The following is a 20,107-nucleotide window of genomic DNA, read 5'->3' on the forward strand; positions in this document are numbered from 1 at the left end:
TTGTATTTTTAGTAGAGACAGGGTTTCACCATGTTGGCCAGGCTGTTCTTGAACTGCTGACTTCAAGTGATCTGACCACCTTGGCCTCCCAAAGTGCTGGGATTACAGGCGTGGGCCACTGCACCTGGCTCACGTCTAACTGTTTTATTAGCAAAGTAAAAGCCTCCCTAGAAGTCTTTCCCATTTCCCCTTAAGTTCTTAAATATTTTTTAAATCAGAATTGGGTCACATGGCCACTTTTAGCTGCAAAGGAAGCTGAGAAAGCAAGTCTCTGGCTTACTGGTAAGTTTTAAGGAGGGAAGCTGCCAGAGAGCTTGCATCTGCACTGTTGACGCCAATATCATGTTCTTTCCACTTTACTGGTGATTTTCCCTGTTCAGATTAAACACATTAAAACCCCAAGAGTTATTACTGTATCCACGTAACCCTTGTACTATTGTTTTATTTTTAAAATTTCCCCTTTCCTTTCTTCTTCTTTTTTTTTTTTTTTCTGGAGACGGAGTCTCTCTGTCACCCAGGCTGGAGTGCTGTGGCATGATCTTGGCTCACTGCAACCTCTGCCTCCCCAGTTCAAGCGATTCTCCTGCTTCACCCTCCCGAGTAGCTGAGACTACAGGCATGCGTCACCACGCCCAGCTAATTTTTGTATTTTTAGTAGAGAAAGGGTTTTACCATGTTGGCCAGGCTGGTCTCGAACCCCTGACCTCAGGTAATCCACCTGCCTGAGACTCCCAAAGTGTTGAGATTACAGGTGTAAGCCATCATGCCCGGCCACTTTTCCCCTTCTCAAAAGTTAAATATGTTTGTTTTGAAAGGAACCTTGCAAAAACTCTTTTGTAAACAAAACCAGTGTTGCTCGCTTTAAGTAGAAAAATAACAGTAAAAATTAAATACAATAAAAACAATCAGCTGCTACTACAACAGCTAACGGTCTGATCATGAGGATCGATTCCTCTGTTAAACTGGGAGATGAGCAGATGATGGAGATGTAGGTGTTAAAGTCATAGTGGCACCCAGCAGAGACTGTCTAGCAACTTCTGAAAGCTCCCATGAGGATTAGAAAGGAAACCATGCGCTTTAGTGCTGTGCCTGGATACCAGAGCCTCCTAAAGTCTTCTTGTGTCCCAGGTGGCTACCTCCCACCTCTCAGGATCTCAGCCCTGCCCCACTCAGTCTATCCTGTGCCAGGCACTGACTAGGTTCTAGGAAGGGGAACTGAGAGTGAAGGGGTGTATCCTCTGGGTAGAGTGGGATGGGGTTGGATGAGTGATGTAAATTGTGTGAGGGGGAGAGTCTCAGGCTTTTCTCCTATGCAAGGCATTGAATCAAGTCAATTGCCCTGGAGGGTTGGAAGTCATTTTGGCCCAGGAAATCAGCATAGGCTTCCTCGAAGAGGCCTTATTTAAACGGCTCTAAAAGGATGGGTGGGAATCAGGCAAATGGACATTGTGCTGGGGGTAAAGGGCTGTCTATGAAGAAGGAATAGCATGAAAAAGACACTCAAGTCATTGTATTTATTTGAGATTGTGAAGACTGTGGTCAGGGTCTGCTGTATTGACTAGGTTGATTGTTTTTTGGGGGGTGTTTTGGAAGGCTTGAATACCTTGCCCAAGGCAAGGGACAGTGGGAGCTATTGATGATTTTAGTGCTGGGGAGTGATCAGACAGACCTTCCCAGGATTTGGAGCTTTGCCAGCCAGTGTAAGCTTATTCTTTCAGAAATCTATTTGTACTTGGAGGGAATTATTTCTTTATATTTCCTGCAATGCAATATGCACATCTCAGTCTCCCTAAGGAGAGAGCGTGTTATGCTTAGATTTTTCTGAGTCAAGCATTGTGCTGCTGTGTTTTATGTTGAATTGAGCTTTGGGGTTGAGTTTCCTCTGCAGTGAACACCAGTTCCAGGGCTGGGTCTTCCTTCCTGCCCCCTCTTCCTACACCAGGCTGGACACACACAGCCTCTGGGCTGGTTCCAGACTCACTTGTCTCTGTCAACTGTTCCAGTTGCCCTTGGAAACCTTCTAGTCAAGCTTATGATGATCCTGCCATAAAGCAGGGCCAGTAAAACTCCAAGTGAGGGCAAGGCCTGGTTTATTGCTCATTAGACATCTTTATTGGGTCTGCCCCAGGGGAGGGAGTAAGAACCCTGACCTCCAAAGCTTTGAATTGAGTCACCATGGGAGGTGTTTTCCTTACGTGTGATTCTGCATATATCCAAAGCTCCAGAAGAAACGTGCACCCTTGGAACCAAATAGCCCACTTCTAGGCAAAATTTCACTTGGGAAAATAATTGTATGTGGATGTTCATTGCAATGTTGGTTTTAAGGCTCACTAATTGACAGGTTGACCATTAAAGATCCAGTAGTGGGGGATGGGTTATCTAATATTTATATAATGGAATACGATGAAAGCTGTAGAAACTGCTGTATAGGGTATATAGCTATTGTCCTGAAAGATGGTCATGACATAGTTTGAAATGAAACAATAACAACAAAAAACAAGTTTCTAAATAGGATGCATGATCTGATTCCATTTTAATTTTGACCATGAATTCCTGTTTTTGTTGGAAATGTCAACATTGTTGTACATCAGAATAGTGGGATTTAGGAATTTTTTTTTGTTTTTTTTTGAGACAGGGTCTTACTCTGTCACCCAGGCTGGCGTGCCATGGTGCAGTCATAGCTCACTGCAGCCTCAAATTCATGGGCTCAAGCAATTCACCTCAGCCTCCCAAAGTGCTGGAACTACAAGCATACACCACCATACCCAGTAAGTTATTTTATCTTTCTTTCATAACGAATCTTGCTATGTTGACCAGGCTGGTTTCTAACTCCTGGCCTCAAGCTATCCTCCTGCCTTAGCCTCCCAAAGCATTGGGAATCACAGGTGTGAGCCACCACACCTGGCTGGATTTACGATTATTAAAAACACTTTTGTTTGTGTGTATTGAATTTTTCTGTCGTTATCATGTGGAACGCCTAAAGAAGTCTAGTGGAGGGGTGAGGCTCAGCCAGAATACTGTAAGAGCTTTGGGTATTTGAAAGAGGACATCACACCCTTGGGGGAAGTCCAGTCTCTCAGGAGGCTAAGATCTCCCCAATCTAAAGCAGGGGTCAGCAAATTTTGTCTGTAAAGAGCTATAGTATGTATTTTAGGTTTTCTGGGCAACACGGCCTCTGTAACAACTACTCAACTCTGTCACTAAGGCAGAGTCATGGATAAAGGCTCTTGAAGGAAGCCATAGATAGTCTGGGCAACATGGCGAAAGCCCTTTTCTACAAAAAATTTAAAAAATTAGCAGGTCATGGTGGTGCATGCCTGTAGTCCCAACTAGTTAGGAGGCTGAGGTGGGAAGACTGCTTGAGCCCAGCAGATTGAGACTGCAGTGAGCTGAGATCATGCCTGGGACACACAGCAAGACCTTGTCCCTTAAAAAAAAAAAAAGCAGCAGCAGCAACCATAGATAATATGTAAATAAATGGCTGTAGGTGTGTTCCAATAAAACTTTATTTGCAAAAACAGGCAGTGGGCTAGTTTGGCCTGTGGACTCTAGTTTGCCAATTTCGGATCCAGAGAAAAACGGGGGGAAACAGCAGCTTAATTAATGGTTTCAGTGAGTGGTCAGCCAGTCCAAAAATAGCACAAATTGTAGGAAGGAACAAGCCAATGAAAGTTGAAAAGGCGGATGTTAAGCAGAGGGGTAAAGATAAGTTGTAACATTGTTTCTCCAGATCAGCAGCTGCACTTGGACAAGGGGCCTGGGGTGAGGCAGTTTGGATTATGCTTTAGAGGGCTTAAAAGGCAAATCAGCATATTAAAGGTTCTGAAAAGTCCCGCTGGAAAGACACCTGTTTGTTTATTACCATTGTTGAACCCAGCATTTCCCGCAGTCTTCTAATATACCACAGAATGCTTCTGTGGGTGTGAGTGTGCCCTACCCCACATCCCATGGTCCAGGGGAAGTTTGGGGAAGGCCATCTCAAGCTGTTCCCCTGGATCCCAGAGTCAGAAACACCAGATATGCTGCACTGTAATGATGGAATTTACACAGGAGTCAAGACTTTGCTGATTATGGCAATTCTTACAGAAACAGTACACACTCCGTACGAAAATTAGCTCTGCTGCTGCTGTCATTGCGAAGTAAGAATTTGATTTAACCCCCTCAACTATTTTTTATTGAGCACTGACTTTTTAAGGAATCACAGGGGCTTCCTTTTTTTTTTTTTTTTCCCCCAGACGGAGTCTCGCTCTGTTGCCCAGGCTGGAGTGCAATGGTGTGATCTCGGCTCACTGCAACCACCACCTCCTGGGCTCAAGCGATTCTCCTGCCTCAGTCTCCCAAGTAGCTGGGATTACAGGCATGCACCACCAAGCCTGGCTAACCTTTTTTGCATTTTTAGTACAGATGGGGTTTCATCATATTGGCCAGGATGGTCTCGATCTCCTGACCTCGTGATCCACCCGCCTCGGCCTCCCAAAGTGCTGGGATTACAGGCGTGAGCCACCGTGCCCAGCCAGGAATCACAGGGGCTCCCTTAAAAGAGACTAAGAACACACATCTCACAATCCAGAAAGTTGTTCTCCCTCCGGGGAATGTGTCAGTTGCAGAGAGAAGTGGAAAACACAGAACCGATGAGTCTTGGGGTTGAGCCAAATGAGAATCACGGAATCTTAAAAATGACAGGAAATTTCGCAAGCCCTGCTCAACCTCTTGTGTCTGAGGCCCAGACTAAGGCAGGGAGGGCTTGCCCAAAGCCATCACTGCAGGTTCGTAGAGGAGGTGGGACAAAAACTAGGGTGAAGGACATGGATTCCATTTTTACAAAATATCCAGAAATGGCAAATCCAGACAGAAAGTAGATTATTGGTTGCCACGGGCTGGGAAAGAGGGGAATGGGGAGTGACTGCTAAGTGAGTATGGGATTTCCTTGGGGGTGATGAAAATGCTTTGGAACTACATAGGGGTGATGGTTGTGATGTACTTTAGGCCAGCCCCAGAATTGGGGCTTCACCTGGGAGGGTTCTTAGATTCACCCAGGAAGGAATTCAAATGAGCCAGCAGTGTTAAACAGCAACTGTTATTGAAGCAGCAGCATACAGCAGCAGAGGTGCTGCCCCTCGCAGAGCAGGATTGGCCTATAGGCCATGTGCCCAGAGTAGCAGCTCAGAGGCAGTTCTGCAGTCATATTGATACCCACTTCTAATTATATGCAAATTGAGGGGGTGGTTTATGCAAAACTTCATAGAAAAGGGTGGTAACTTCTGGGTTGTCAGGTTGTTGCCCTAGAAAGGGGTGGTAATGGCTGGGCGCGGTGGCTCATGCCTGTAATCCCGGCAGTTTGGGAGGCCGAGGTGGGCGGATCATCTGATGTCAGGAGTTCAAGACCAGCCTGGCCAACATGGCAAAACCCCGTCTCTACTAAAAATACAAAAGTTAGCTGGGCCTGGTGGCAGGAGCCTGTAGTCCCAGCTACCCAGGAGGCTGAGGCAGGAGAATTGCTGGAACCCAGAAGGCAGAGGCTGCAGTGAGCCGAGATTGCGCCACTGCACTCCAGCCTGGGTGACAGAGCAAGACTCCGTCTCAAACAAACAAACAAAAAAAGGGGGTGGTAACTTCTGGATGTTGCCATGGCAATGGTAGACTGACATGGCACACTGGTGGGCAGGTCTTAGAGGGAGATACTTCTGCCCTGACCTGTTTTAGCTAGTCCTCAATTTGGTCTGGTGTCTGAGCCCTGCTTCCAGAGTTGAATCCCACCTCCTACGTCAGTTGCAGGATATAAATGTACTAAATGCCGCTGCATTGTGAACCTCAAATGGTTGAAATAGTAAATTTTATGTTACGTGATTTTTACCCCAGTTTTTTTAAAAGTAGGATGATTGAATAATTTATTGCCCAAACCTAGACATCTTAGAGAGTAAAATGGGCTTATCCCAGGTAAACCAGAAGGTGGGATCACCCTGACTAAAACCATCTTGTTCTGGCTCCTAAGCCAGGGCTTCTTACTCCCCGATGCAACCTGGACTCAAGTTTACAAAAGTGTCTTCAGTGTAACAAGTGTTACATCTGCCCCATCAGGGCACCTCCCATTTTTAGAAAGTTGAACTTCTCCACAGTCCTGCTTTCCCCCACAGAGGGTAAATGAATAGTGCTTGCGCTCTAATAACCATGTTTATCTCATGCCTTTGGGCCTTTGCATATGCGTTTCCTCTGCTGACACCAACCTCCTCCTCCTTCTCCTCCTCTGCTTGGCTGACTTCTCTCAGTCTCAGTTGTGATATCTTCTCTTCTAGGAAAGCTCCCCTGACCACTCTTTATTTATTTATTTATTTATTTATTTATTTTTTTATTATTATACTTTAAGTTTTAGGGTACTTGTGCACATCGTGCAGGTTAGTTACATACGTATACATGTGCCATGCTGGTGTGCTGCACCCACTAACTCGTCATCTAGCATTAGGTATATCTCCCAATGCTATCCCTTCCCCCTCCCGCCACCCCACAACAGTCCCCAGAGTGTGATGTTCCCCTTCCTGTGTCCATGTGATCTCATTGTTCAATTCCCACCTATGAGTGAGAATATGCGGTGTTTGGTTTTTTGTTCTTGTGATAGTTTACTGAGAATGATGATTTCCAATTTCATCCATGTCCCTACAAAGGACATGAACTCATCATTTTTTATGGCTGCATAGTATTCCATGGTGTATATGTGCCACATTTTCTTAATCCAGTCTATCATTGTTGGACATGTGGGTTGGTTCCAAGTCTTTGCTATTGTGAATAATGCCACAATAAACATACGTGTGCATGTGTCTTTATAGCAGCATGATTTATAGTCCTTTGGGTATATACCCAGTAACGGGATGGCTGGGTCAAATGGTATTTCTAGTTCTAGATCCCTGAGGAATCGCCACACTGACTTCCACGGTGGTTGAACTAGTTTACAGTCCCACCAACAGTGTAAAAGTGTTCCTATTTCTCCACATCCTCTCCAGCACCTGTTGTTTCCTGACTTTTTAATGATTGCCATTCTAACTGGTGTGAGATGGTATCTCATTGTGGTTTTGATTTGCATTTCTCTGATGGCCAGTGATGGTGAGCATTTTTTCATGTGTTTTTTGGCTGCATAAATGTCTTCTTTTGAGAAGTGTCTGTTCATGTCCTTTGCCCACTTTTTGATGGGGTTGTTCATTTTTTTCTTGTAAATTTGTTGGAGTTCATTGTAGATTCTGGATATTAGCCCTTTGTCAGATGAGTAGGTTGCAAAAATTTTCTCCCATTTTGTAGGTTGCCTGTTCACTCTGATGGTTGCTTTCCCTGACCACTCTTTCTTTGGGCTTGTGTAACCCCCATGTCTGCCCCCATCAGGGCACCTCCCAAATTTCAGTGTTTCCTTTCCTCCTCCCCTACTAGAGTGTGTCACCATTGTGATTAGGAACGTTGCCACTGCATTCCCTGTCCAGGCATAGCCCAGCATAGACCATGAAGGCTTTTAATAGAGATTCGCCTGAAGGGCATGGGTCCCCCCACGTGGTAATTAGAGCTTAAGGATTTGGTTCCCGTTATGTTTGTTCTTTAGTTGTTTGTAGGTTTTTGCTTTTTTTTTTAATTGCAGTAAAATGTCCATCACCTGAAATTTACCATTTTAACCATCTTTAAGTGTACAGTTTGGTGGTATTAAGTACATTCACATTGTTGTGTGACCGTCATCACCATCCATCTCTAGAACTTTTTCATCTTCTCATTTTGAAACTCCGTATCCATTAAACAGTAACTCCCCATTCCCCAGCGCTGGCAACCACCATTGTACTTTCTGTCTTTATGAATTTGCCTATTCTAAACACCTCATGTAAATGAAATTATGCATACAGTATTTGTCCTTACATGTCTGCTTATTTCACTTAGCATAATGTCTTCAAGGGTCATCCGTATTGTAGCGTATTGTAGAATTTCCTTCCTTTTGAAGGCTGAATAATATTCCATTGTATAAGGATAGATTACATTTTGTTTATCCATCCATTGATGGACGTTTAATTGTTTACACCTTTTGGTTATTATGAATAATGCTGCTACAAACATTGGTGTACAAATATCTGCTTTCAGTTTTAGGGGGTATACTCTTAGGAGTAGAATTTCAAGATTCTGTGTTTAATTTTTTGAGGAACTCCCATACTGATTTCCACAGTGGATTGCCATTTTATATTCACAACACCAGCAAGTTATAAGGTTCCAATGTCTTCACATCCTCTCCAATAGTTGTGTGTGTGTGTGTGTGTGTGTGTGTGTTTTAATTAAGTAATAGCCACTCTCATGGGTGGGAAGTGCCTTTTACATTTGAACACCATAACAAGCAGTTGTTTTAGTTAAGCCCATGTGGATTTTGGTAGAAATCTGACAGGAAGGCAGGGTGGGATCCACAATTCCAGCCACCCATGGGCAAGTCACAGCACTCCTCCAGCCTCAGTTTACTCATCTGTAGAATGGAAGTTGTAATAGGACTTGCCTCTTTGGGATGGTAAAGGGATGAAATGAAATAATCCTTGTAAAGCATTTAGTGTAGTGTCTGGCACATGGTGTGAGCTTAATAAGCGATAGTTATTTTTATGCTTTGCTTCTGAAAGCGGGCAGGAGATAGTCTTAGCACCTCTACCTTTCAAGTTGATGATGGAAAGACGGCTTAGAGGAAAACCTCTGGTATTGAGATGTAAAAAAAAATTGCACAAGCAACATTCATGGACATAAAAGGAATTTAAAAATTTACCAGCAAGTCCAACGCAGGTCTCTAACATGTTTTTTTTTTTTTTTCCCTTGTCCCTGTTCTCTTCCAGACCTCTGTCATTTGTATAAACAACCTTTGCTATTGTCATGGCCTTGAATACAAAAAAATATATCCCTTCTGCTTCCCCTACCAATTATCCTAAGTGCTTCCACTTTCCTGTGCATACCCCCTTACCTTTGGCTGAGATATGTTCTTTCAGAGTTTCCCTATTATAGTTAAGGCAACCATTTTTTCTGATTCCAAACTCAAGACTTGTGATGTGATAGGATTTTTGTGCAGGCTGGGAATTGGAGGTCTGCTCTTCCTGCTGACAGGTTGCAGCTTTTGTGACATTTCACATGCTTGTAAGTCCTGGGTTGTTTCAACTAGGTGTTATTGCCAGTGGTATGTTCTTGCTGTGTTTGGTTAGATAACACTGCAAAGGACATCTTTGTGCATATAACTTTTGGATTACTTCCAGAGGGTACATTTTTAGAAGTGGGATTACTGAGTTGAAAAGAAGTAAGTGTTTTGCCGGGGTGAGGGGAAAATATTTGATTTGGAGTCAGAAGACCTGGATTCCAACCCCACCTCTACCCCTCACTAGCAGTGGGAACTTGAACTGGCTGTTTCTGGACCATATTTTTTTTCTCATCTGTTAGAATGGTGGTAATTAATCATTTGAACAGCACAAGTTGTTGAGAAGATGAATGAGAGAAGGCACAAGATGCACAGTCATTTAGCATGGTGCCTAACTCTTGATGTGGGTCTCAAAAATGTTGTTGAAAGTGAATATTGCCGAATTGCTTTTACAATTTACATTGTCGCTAGGACCAGGTAAGGAAATCCATTTTCCCACACTCGCGTCTACATTGAATATTATTTTCTTCTCTTCAGGTGTTTTTTGCACACCGACTTTATGCCCCTTATGGTTCAGACTCTAGATATAGCCATGAACAGGACCCAGGACCCTTCTTGCTAGGAGCTCACAGTCTAGTGGTGGAAACAGAGGTAGTCACCAGGTATTCCTCAGTGCTGGGTGAAGGGGAAGCAGGAAGTGAGATATTGCAGCACAGAGGAGCACCTGAACAAGCCCCACTCATGGAGCATTAGAGAAGGCTTCCTGGAGGAGGTGGCATTGAGATTAGCTAGGCAGTGAGCTAAAGGCAGTGCAGAGGCATGAAGGCGAGAAAGCGTACACTGTGTTTTGTGGCCTGTCTGGGGTTCATTGTGCTGAAGTATGTGAGTGTCTGTGACAGACAGACAGATGGGGTGGTGTCAGTCATTATAATGAAGCTGGGGAGACGAAGAGGATCTGGATCCTGTAGGGCCTTGGGGAAGAAGTGTGGCCTTTATTCAGAAGGCATCAGGGAGACACGGGGGCGTTAAGCAGGGGAATGACATCCTGGCGCTTGCACGTTGGAGACACCCCTGGCTACTGCTAGGTGAATGGATCGGAGGAGGCCACAGCTGAGGCAGAATCATCAGTGAGGAGGCTGATTTTATTTTATTTTTAAGACAGGTTCTGGCTTTGTCACACAGGCGGGAGTGCTGTGATGTGATCTTGGCTCACTGCAACCTCAGCCTCCCAGGCTCAGACAATCCTCAGCCTCCTGAGTAGCTGGGACTATAGGCATGCACCACTACACCTGGCTAATTTTTGTATTTTTTAGTAGAGATGGGTTTTTGCCATGTTGCCCAGGCTGGTCTTGAACTCCTGGGCTCAAGTGATCCTCCCACCTCCGCCTCCCAAAGTGCTGGGATTATAGGCATGAGCCATTGCGCCTGGCCAGAGGCTGATTTTAAATGTCCCTTCTCAGTGAAATCTTCCCTAGCTAACCTTTCTCACATTCTCTCTTTTTCTGTCACTTATGTAACATTCTGGAGCTTGTCCTTACCTTTTTTTTTTTTTTTTTGTCCTTTTTTTCATCTTCGTGAATGTCCATTCCATGGGAACAGGGTTTTCTATTTGTTTTGTTCACTGCTGTGTCCCTCGCGCCTGGCCCAGAGCCTGGTACATAGATGCTTGATAATTGTGTATTGGAAGGAAGGAAGGAAGGAGCTAGGGCCACAGTCATGAGGATACAGATGAGAGGATGCACATACTCCAGTGATACTTGACATTTTGATTGGGGCCCTTTCTGGAGGACAGACCTCCTGTGCACAGCAGCCCTTCTCTGGGAGGACACCAGCGTGCACTTTGCCAATCCGTTCCTGGCTCTTTTTCATTTTTTTTTTGGGATAGAGTCTCGCTCTGTTGCCCAGGCTGGAGTGCAGTGGTGCGATCTCAGCTCCCTGCAAGCTCCACCTCCCGGGTTCACGCCATTCTCCTGCCTCAGCCTCCCGAGTAGCTGAGACTACAGGCACCCGCCACCACGCCCAGCTAATTTTTTGTATTTTTAGTAGAGATGGGGTTTCACCGTGGTCTCGATCTCCTGACCTCGTGATCTGCTCGCCTCAGCCTCCCAAAGTGCTGGGATTACAGGCCTGAGCCACCGTGCCTGGCCCCGTTCCTGGCTCTTTGCATGGCTCACTGCACAGGATGGATTTGCAGATTTGGGGACTAAGGTCACATTCCGGAAGATGCTGGAAGGTGTCAGGACCAGCCCACGCCCCTCACCAGATGGTGGCATTCCCAGGAGGTGGCAGCCAGAGACGACTGAATAAATGACTGATAAGCTCTCAGATCGAATTTAAGGGTGTAATTATGAAAGATCTTCAACAGCTGTTAGAATGAATCAACACCTCTGAATCTGGGAGAAAAGCTGCCAAACTGTTTGGTTTTGAATGGAAGTGCTTTTCTTCCCTTCTCTCTTGTGAGGCTTCAAGCTCAGTGGCTGTGTCCCCAGCACCAAGTACAGAACCTGGCGCTTGGGAGGGAGGCAGTGAGCGTTGGCAGAAGTAGGGTCACAAGAGTGGACAAATGAATGCTTTCGAATGACTCCTGTTGAATTTCAGCACCTGTTGCTCTTGGGTGACCCCCTTCTCAGACAAATGATTTTTTTTCCTGCATGAAATAGCAGAAAATGGGAATCTTGCACTTTGCAAATTAAGCTTGGGGAGATCAAGCTTGTGGACTTGGCAAGTTCAGCAACAGTAGAGAAACACTCATTGCTAGCCCACTGCCTGGGGTCAGCCCGATGTCCCCTCTCTCACGGTCCTACCACAGCCTCCTGACCTTCCCAGATGGATGCCTTTGTTGTCCATGTGTTCACCGTGCTGCCCTCCATGATAATTTACATACATATGAAACTAGAGGTGGCTCAGACTTGGTTTCCCTTCTTTCTCTGGGGAGGTCTTGTTGACTTGGCTTTGGTCATAATGGTCAGCTAATACACTGTTTAAAAAAGAGGCCGAGGCCGGGCGCGGTGGCTCACGCCTGTAATCCCAGCACTTGGGGAGGCCGAGGCGGACGGATTACGAGGTCAGGAGATCCAGACCATCCTGGCTAACACGGTGAAACCCTGTCTCTACTAAAAATACAAAAAAAAATTAGCCGGGTGTGGTGCTGGGTGCCTGTAGTCCCAGCTACTTGGGAGGCTGTGGCAGGAGAATCACTTGAACCTGGGAGGCAGAGGTTGCAATGAGCTGAGATAGCGCCATTGCACTCTAGCCTGCGTGACACACCGAGACTCTGTCTCTAAATAAATAAACAGCCAGATGTGGTGGTAGGTGCCTGTAATCCCAGCTTCACAGAGGTTAAGGCACGAGAATCACTTGAACCTGGAAGGTGGAGTTTGCAGTGAGCCGAGATTGTGCCACTGGACTCCAGCCTGGGCTACAAAGTGAGACTGTCTAAAAATATAAAAATAAAAAAATAAATAAAAAATAGTGAACATGTCCACCCCAAGAATAAACAGCATCTAGCCTCTCCGTGAGTGGGCTTCAGAAAGGTTTTCAAAGAGGCTAACATCTCTTAAATCAAGTGTAACATATGTGATAACATTTAAAAGAAGACTTCAAAGCATACAGTTAAATTGGTTTCCTTGTATTTTACAGCAGGTTAAATGAAAACCCGAGAATCATAGGTTTCTAGGTTTGGCTAGGACTTTAAAATATTACGGAGCCATCTACTATGGTGGTTTAAAAACTCCTTTTACTAGGCCGGGTGCGGTGGCTCAATCCCAGCACTTTGGAAGGCCGAGGCGGGCGGATCACAAAGTCAGGATTTCAAGACCAGCCTGGCCAACATAGTGAAACCCTGTCTCTACCAAAAATATAAAAATCAGGCAGGTGTGGTGGCATGCACTTGTAGTCCCAGCTACTCAGGAGGCTGAGGCGGGAGAATTGCTCGAACCTGGGAGGCAGAGGTTGCAGTGAGCTGAGATCACGCCATTGCACTCCAGCCTGGGTGACAGAGTGAAACTCTGTTTCAAAAAAAAAAAAAAAATCCCAAAAAACTCCTTTTACTTTTCTTTGTTCATTGATTTATTAATTCATTCATTGACTCATTTGTGCAACTGTGTTTACATATCAGACATCTGCTAGGCATTTGCAATGGTAACTTGAGAGGCAGTTCAAGATACAAAGCAGATGACGGGTCACAGAGGCACTGTTTGGTGTAGAGGAGCGTGGACCAAGGGACTTAATTTATCTTGTCCTTCTCCTTTTACTTCCATGCAGTATAGTCACTGAGGTGGGTTCAAGGTTCCCAAAGTGGGGTGACATTTGTGTACCATTGATCCTAATTCAGCAAACAGTTGCTCTTGGTGACTCTTTTCCCAGGAAAATCCATGCAGAGAAGCATTCATTCCACATTTGGGCAGGTGAGCTGGTGTGACAGTGTGAGATTAATGTGGATGTAGCAGGTGCCTGCCCTCGGGGTGGAGCTCCTCTGTGTGGCCCAGTGAAACTGATAGAGGTCTTTGGGTGAGGGTTGGTGGATTGAGCCTCTGGCTTGTGAAACTGATAGGGGTCCCTGGGTGAGGATTGGTGGATTGAGCCTCTGGCTGAGCACTTCACAGCTTTTTGATTCTGTCATTCAGTAGCCACAGCCACAGCTAGAGTAACTCATCTTATGTCCCAGATTGCTTAGAGTCATTTGGCATGAGACTCATGGTATCTGGACTTATTTAGCATCTTAGAGAGTGGGCAGCAGGGGCAGAAGAATATTTCTTCATTCATTTACTTATTAACTCAGCAATGATTTATTTCTCTATTCAATAATCATGTATCTGGTGCTTTTATGTGCCAGGCTGCTGTGCTAGCCACTAGGGATTTGGGGTGTCCTCTGGTGGGGCTTACCATTGAATGGGAGAAGCTGATGTGAAGGATGATGTCGTATTAAATGTAACAGTGCAGCTATGCTAAGTCCTGCCAAGCCTCCGAGTGTATGTGGTGCTCTGTGAACAGGTAGGAGGGGGTTGTACCGGGTTGAAGGGAGACAGAGATGTGTGAACTGTGGTCTGTGTCTGTGTGTGAGCAAGATGGTTGTCCCAGAGAGCAGGCGTAGCATGTGCAAAGGCCCTGAGGAGGCATTTGGAGGGCTCAAAGAGGTGCAATGTCCAAATACCGCTAATGTAGCTACCAAGTGAAGCACATCACTTGGTAGCAGCTACCAAGTGAGTCAGCACCTTGAATGCTCAGTAGCTACCTCCTCTAAGTCAAGTGAGTTATGCAGGACCACCAGTTCCAATTCTAGGCAATCATTCCTATTTGCCCCCACATCCTGCATTTAAAAAGTGACATTTGTTACCTAGTTGTAATTGCTTGTGTGTGTATGTGTGTTTCTTACAGAAGACTGTGAGTTGCATGGTTGCAGGGGATGTTTCATGCTCATCTTTGTACACACCGTAGGTGCTCAATAAATGTATCAGAGAACAGGGAAGATTTTTATTGAGCACGTACTGTGGGCTCAGCACCATTTATGCACACGTACATATAAGGCTACAAAATTGAAAAGCCAAAAGGAGCATACGTTTTACAAGCTGGAGTAGATGCCAGCGGATGCATTTGGAGCTTGAAAGCTTTTGTGCCGTCTGTTCCCATACTGCCAGAACTCCGGAACTGAGGCTGTCATCCTGTGTCTCCTTAGACCTGCTGAAACTCAGCCTGCTGGGACGAGTCTGCCTTCCCCCCTCTTGTTTCTGCCATGGAAGTGTGTGGACAGCCCCATTCATGATGACATGTGACACTACTGGCTTTCCCCGGCAGTCACACCCCCTGACCCAGGGCCTGCCAGCTTGGGTAAGTGGGGCCCATGCTTGACCCAAGCTTGAGGGCTGGAGTGTCCAGGGGCATGGAGAGTGCCTGTGAGTTCTGCCAGAGAATTTTCTCTCTGTCCTTTGAATCCTGTCATTGTTCTTTGTCTCATGTCCTGGCTATTACATATGTATCCTCAATCAGAGTTTCCAGAGGTCACAGGTGCTGTCCCAAAAGGCCAATGGCCTGATTCTGGGTGGGATTCTGGAGCCTTAGAACTCTGGTTGGGATCTTTGTGTATGGGAATTCTCCAGTTCTCAGATTCTTCATATCTGTCCCTCCATTCTACCTCTAACCGTGTCTAGACAGTGTTCTCCAGTTTGGGGAGATGGAATCTGTTAGCACCATCGAGCGTGTAAGGAAGAGAAAATATCAAAATCTGTCTGCCTTTCTTTCCTGGAGGCTGCTGAGTGAGTCAGAGCCGGGGGAGCAGTGTGGGGCCCCAAGGAAGGGAAGTGGAGAGGCTTGTGTTTAACTAAAATACCTTCTACTTTTTTAGTCCATCTAGGTGGGGGCTGGCTGGGGGCAGTTTCACAGGGAAGAAAACACTGGCATGAAGAGAGCCCGGGGGATCGAGAACAGCAACTTACCTGGCACTTTTTAAGACCAGAAAGGAATAAAAAATAATTTTTAAAAAGACAGAGCTGAGGTCGGGTGTGGTGGCTCAAGCCTGTTAATCCCAGTACTTTGGGAGGCTGAGGCGGGCGGATCCCCTGAGGTCAGGAGTTCGAGACCAGCCTGACCAACATGGAGAAACCCCACCTCTACTAAAACTACAAAATTACCTGGGCGTGGTGGCACATGCCTGTAATCCCAGCTACTCTGGAAGCTGAGGCAGGAGAATGGCTTGAACCCGGGAGGCAGAAGTTGCTGTGAGCCAAGATCGCGCCATTGCACTCCAGCCTGGGCAGCAAGAGTGAAACTTGGTCTCAAAAAAAAAAAAAAAAAAAAAAGACAGAGCTAAGTGGGTGGTGGACTTGAGGTTAGGTTTCAGCTGGGTGATTGTAGGCAAGTCTGGCGACCTCTCTGGACCCTTTCCCTTCATCTCCATGAGGGAGATAACGATCATTCCTTCATTCTTGACTTTTGGAGTTGCTGGAGGGTTAATGAGAGAGGAGGTCCCCTGCTTTGAGAAAACAGATCTCATAGCAGGGTGAACAAGAGGCTTATGCCCCAAGCTACTACAAAATGGGGTCTCCTAATTGTACCCACTAAATAGGGTTGTGAGGAGGATGAGATGTATAAAACACAAGAAGCATGTGGCATAGCTCGAGATCTCACTCATGGGAAGACCTCACTGTTGGACATTTCTCTTTCTATTAAGAGTATGAAGGCAGTCAGCATAATATGCGTGTTCAACAGAAAAGAACCACAAAGCAAACAAGTTAACGAAAGCAGGTTGAGTGAGAAAAATGAGAATGGCTTCTTTTTATGGCATCTGGAAAGGTAGGGGAGGGGAAAGAAAAGGGACAAAGGGATGATTGGGTGGGGTTGGTGCCTAGGGCATAGGTTCCAAGGTCACTAACCAGCTTTGTGCTCCCAGGCACTCCTGAGCTGCATTGCTGTGTGACCTGCAGCAGGTTACTTGCCTTCTCTGTGCTAGGTGCTTAGCACACACTTGTGATTAGGATCACCTGGGATGTGGGCAGGCTCTGCAGTGGGAAAAAAGGGTAACAGGAGTGAGGGAATGTGAGGACGCTCCCACTGAGGCCTATTCAGGGAGGAGCATGTGTGGTGTGAATTTGGTGTCAAACCTGGTTTTAAGTCCTGACTTCGCCTCTTGCTTCCTGGGTGACTCCAGTTACTTGGCCTCTCTGAGCTGGTTTCCTTATCTGTGTAGCAGAGATCACTGCTTTTTGCCATTAAGTGCTGGCCTCTAGATTAGCTGTCAGGGGAAAGTCCTCCAGAGTGTTGATGCCTTTTCTACACCCTTGGAGCTGGAACGAACTTCAGGGATGGGCATTTAGTCCACTCCCCTGGTCCAGAGCTCAGAGATGGGGAGAGGCAGGCCCAGGCCTGCCGGGTGAGGTCAGCAGAGGGCTGTCGTATGGAATCTGGGGCTCAGGACTCTGTCCCATTTCTCTAAACCATTCTGCTTCAACCCAGACACTGACTGTTTTCCAAATTTACTTGTTTGTTTGTTTTGTTTGTTTAGCAATTGCTTCTCCATTCTTGAAGTTCCTAACCCCCATGAATCCACAACCATAACCATGGCCACGCGGGTCGAGGTGGGCTCCATAACGCCCTTGACGGCTGTGCCAGGCCTGGGTGAGATTGGCAAGGAGGAGACCCTGACAAGGACCTACTTCCTCCAGGCCGGCGAAGCCTCTGGGGCTCCCCCAGCCCGGATCTTGGAAGCGAAGAGCCCCCTGCGGAGCCCGGCCCGCTTACTCCCTCTGCCAAGGCTCGCCCCCAAACCCTTCTCGAAGGAGCAGGACGTGAAATCTCCTGTCCCGTCTCTGCGGCCCAGTTCAACTGGATCTTCTCCCTCTGGGGGCCTCTCTGAGGAGCCAGCAGCAAAGGATCTGGACAACAGGATGCCCGGCTTGGTGGGGCAGGAGGTGGGCAGTGGGGAGGGCCCGAGGACGAGCTCGCCCCTCTTCAACAAGGCTGTGTTCCTGCGGCCCAGCTCCAACACCATGATTCTCTTCGAAACCACCAAAAGCGGCCCCGCTCTGGGGAAGGCGGTTAGTGAGGGGGCGGAGGAGGCCAAGCTAGGTGTGTCCCGGCCTGAGGTGGCTGCCAAGCCCGCCCTGCCCACCCAGAAGCCTGCGGGGACCCTTCCCCGGTCAGCTCCCCTGTCTCAGGACACAAAACCACCTGTACCCCAAGAGGAGGCAGGCCAAGACCATCCTCCCTCGAAGGCCAGCAGTGTGGAGGACACGGCACGCCCCCTTGTGGTGCCCAGGCCTCGCCTGAAGAGAAGGCCCGTGTCTGCCATTTTCACGGAGTCCATTCAGCCTCAGAAGCCAGGCCCCGGCGCAGCGGCCACAGTGGGCAAAGTGCCACCCACCCCTCCCGAGAAGACGTGGGTGAGGAAGCCCAGGCCCTTGTCCATGGACCTCACGGCCCGGTTTGAGAACAGAGAGGCCTTCCTGAGGAAGGTGGCCGATGAAGGAAGTGGACCCACAGCAGGGGATATGGCTGGGCTAGAGAGGCCCAGAGCAGCGTCCAAGCTGGACAGGGAGTGTTTGGTCAAGGCGGAGGCTCCTCTTCATGATCCTGATTTGGACTTCCTGGAGGTGGCCAAGAAAATCCGTGAACGGAAGGAGAAGATGCTTTCGAAGCCGGAGATGGGCAGCCCCAGAGCCCTGGGGGGCTCATCTGGGGTCACCCCCAGCAATGACCAGAGTCCCTGGGAAGAAAAGGCCAAGCTGGACCCAGAGCCAGAGAAGGCTGCTGAGTCCCCCTCACCCAGGCTGGGAAGGGGCCTAGAACTTGCTGAGGTTAAGAGCAGAGTGGCGGATGCGGAGGCCCCGGCAGGGGGAGAGTGGGCCTCCAGGAGGAGTGTCAGGAAGTGCATCAGCCTGTTTCGGGAGGACAGCACCTTGGCCTTGGCAGTGGGGTCTGAATCCCCCCTGGCCACCCCTGCGTCCCCATCGGCGGCACCAGAGCCGGAGAAAGGGGTTGTGAGCGTCCAGGAACGGATCAGAGGCTGGACTGCCGAGAGCTCCGAGGCTAAGCCCGAGGTCAGGAGGAGGACGTTCCAGGCTCGGCCGCTGTCGGCGGATTTGACCAAATTGTAAGTAGGCACATCCCACCCCCCTCTCTCAGCCGCCCACCCACACACTCTGAGGAAGAGGGAACCAGGCTCCATGCTGGGCACTTGTCACCCCCCTCAGTTTACCCATAGCCCAAGAGGAGGTAGTGGCAGGGTCCATTTCTCAGATGAGGAAGGTGAGGTGCGGAGAGGCAGTGCAGCTCTCCTCTGGGTATGGCCAGCCGGGGGGCCCGGAGCCCAATTTTCATGGCTTTTCTCAGCTTAAGATGTACTGTGTGAGTGAAGCGGGCGGTATGTGCCCATTTCATGGAGGCAGGGCAGAAGGGTGAAATACTGTGGGGAGGTGGGAGCTGGATGGCATTCCAGCTCAGCCTGTCTCCATAGCTAAGCCTTTCTGCCCTGAAGTCAGAGAGAGAACGCTTAAGATTGGGCCTAAGCCTTTATGAGTGGCCCGAAAAATAAACTCAGAGGAGTCAAGGTAACTTGGGCTAGTCAGTTGGTTAATACTGATATTCTAAGTCATTTCGTTAATAATGATATTCTAAGTCAGTTCATTAATACTGATACTCTTAAGTCAGTTGGTTAATAATGATACTCTAGGTCAGTTGGTTAATACCGATGTTCTAAATCACTTGGTTAATACCGATGTTCTAAGTCAGCTGGTTAATACCGATGTTCTAAGTCATTTGGTTAATAATGATGTTCTAAGTCAGTTGGTTAATAATGATGTTCTAGGCCGGGCGCGGTGGCTCATGCCTGTAATCCCAGCACTTCGGGAGGCCGAGGCGGGTGGATCACAAGGTCAGGAGTTTGAGACCAGCCTGGCCAACATGGTAAAACTCTGTCTCTACTAAAAATACAAAAATTAGCCAGGCGTGGTGGCAGGCGCCTGTAGTCCCAGCTACTCAGGAGGCTGAGGCAGGAGAATCGCTTGAACTTGGGAGGCAGAGGTTGCAGTGAGCCGAGATCACACCACTCCACTCCAGCCTGGACAACAGAGCAAGACTCCGTCTCAAAAAAAAACAAAAAACAAAAAACAGAAACAAAAAAGATATTCTTAGTCATTTGGTTAATACTGATGTTCCAAGTCAATTGGTTAATACTGATGTTCTAAGTCAGTTAATAATGATATTCTAAGTCAGATGGCTAATAATGATATTCTAAGTCGGTTGGTTAATAATGATATTCTAAACTTGGCCCACCTCCGACATCTCTTCTTTGTTTTCCCACAAGTGGCCACAACAGAGAGATGCCACTCGGCATGATCGACTGGCTCTTAATGGCATGCGTGCCACTGACATACTTTGTCCAGGGTGGAGCTTGCAAAGGCAGGATCTCTGGGCAGACTGCCCTCCCGGCCCTGGGAACCAGGACAGCCAGCCAAGCCAAAGCTAGACCACTGGCCCTCAGTACTTTAGAATAACCAG

At 47.4% G+C, this 20,107-nt stretch overlaps 1 protein-coding gene across 5 annotated transcripts in view; it reads left to right on the top strand.

Annotated features, from left to right (window-relative positions):
• Positions 1–20,107, top strand: part of KIAA1671 — a 245,237-nt gene that overhangs the window by 58,894 nt on the left and 166,236 nt on the right. Inside the window, exons 2-4 of one of the 5 annotated variants that reach the window (XM_054675952.1) lie at positions 2,636–2,768; positions 14,793–14,944; positions 17,115–18,701. In XM_054675952.1, the coding sequence (XP_054531927.1) occupies positions 17,170–18,701 (1,532 nt within the window). In that variant the 5' untranslated portion in view covers positions 2,636–2,768; positions 14,793–14,944; positions 17,115–17,169. Of the gene's footprint in view, positions 1–2,631; positions 2,769–14,792; positions 14,945–17,114; positions 18,702–20,107 lie in introns of all 5 variants that reach the window. The other 4 variants (XM_063808407.1, XM_054675950.2, XM_009438006.4 and 1 more) reach the window with 4 other exon arrangements.

This window comes from Pan troglodytes, chromosome 23, assembly GCF_028858775.2.
Source record: "Pan troglodytes isolate AG18354 chromosome 23, NHGRI_mPanTro3-v2.0_pri, whole genome shotgun sequence".
In the NCBI taxonomy this organism is placed as follows: Eukaryota; Metazoa; Chordata; class Mammalia; order Primates; family Hominidae; genus Pan; species Pan troglodytes.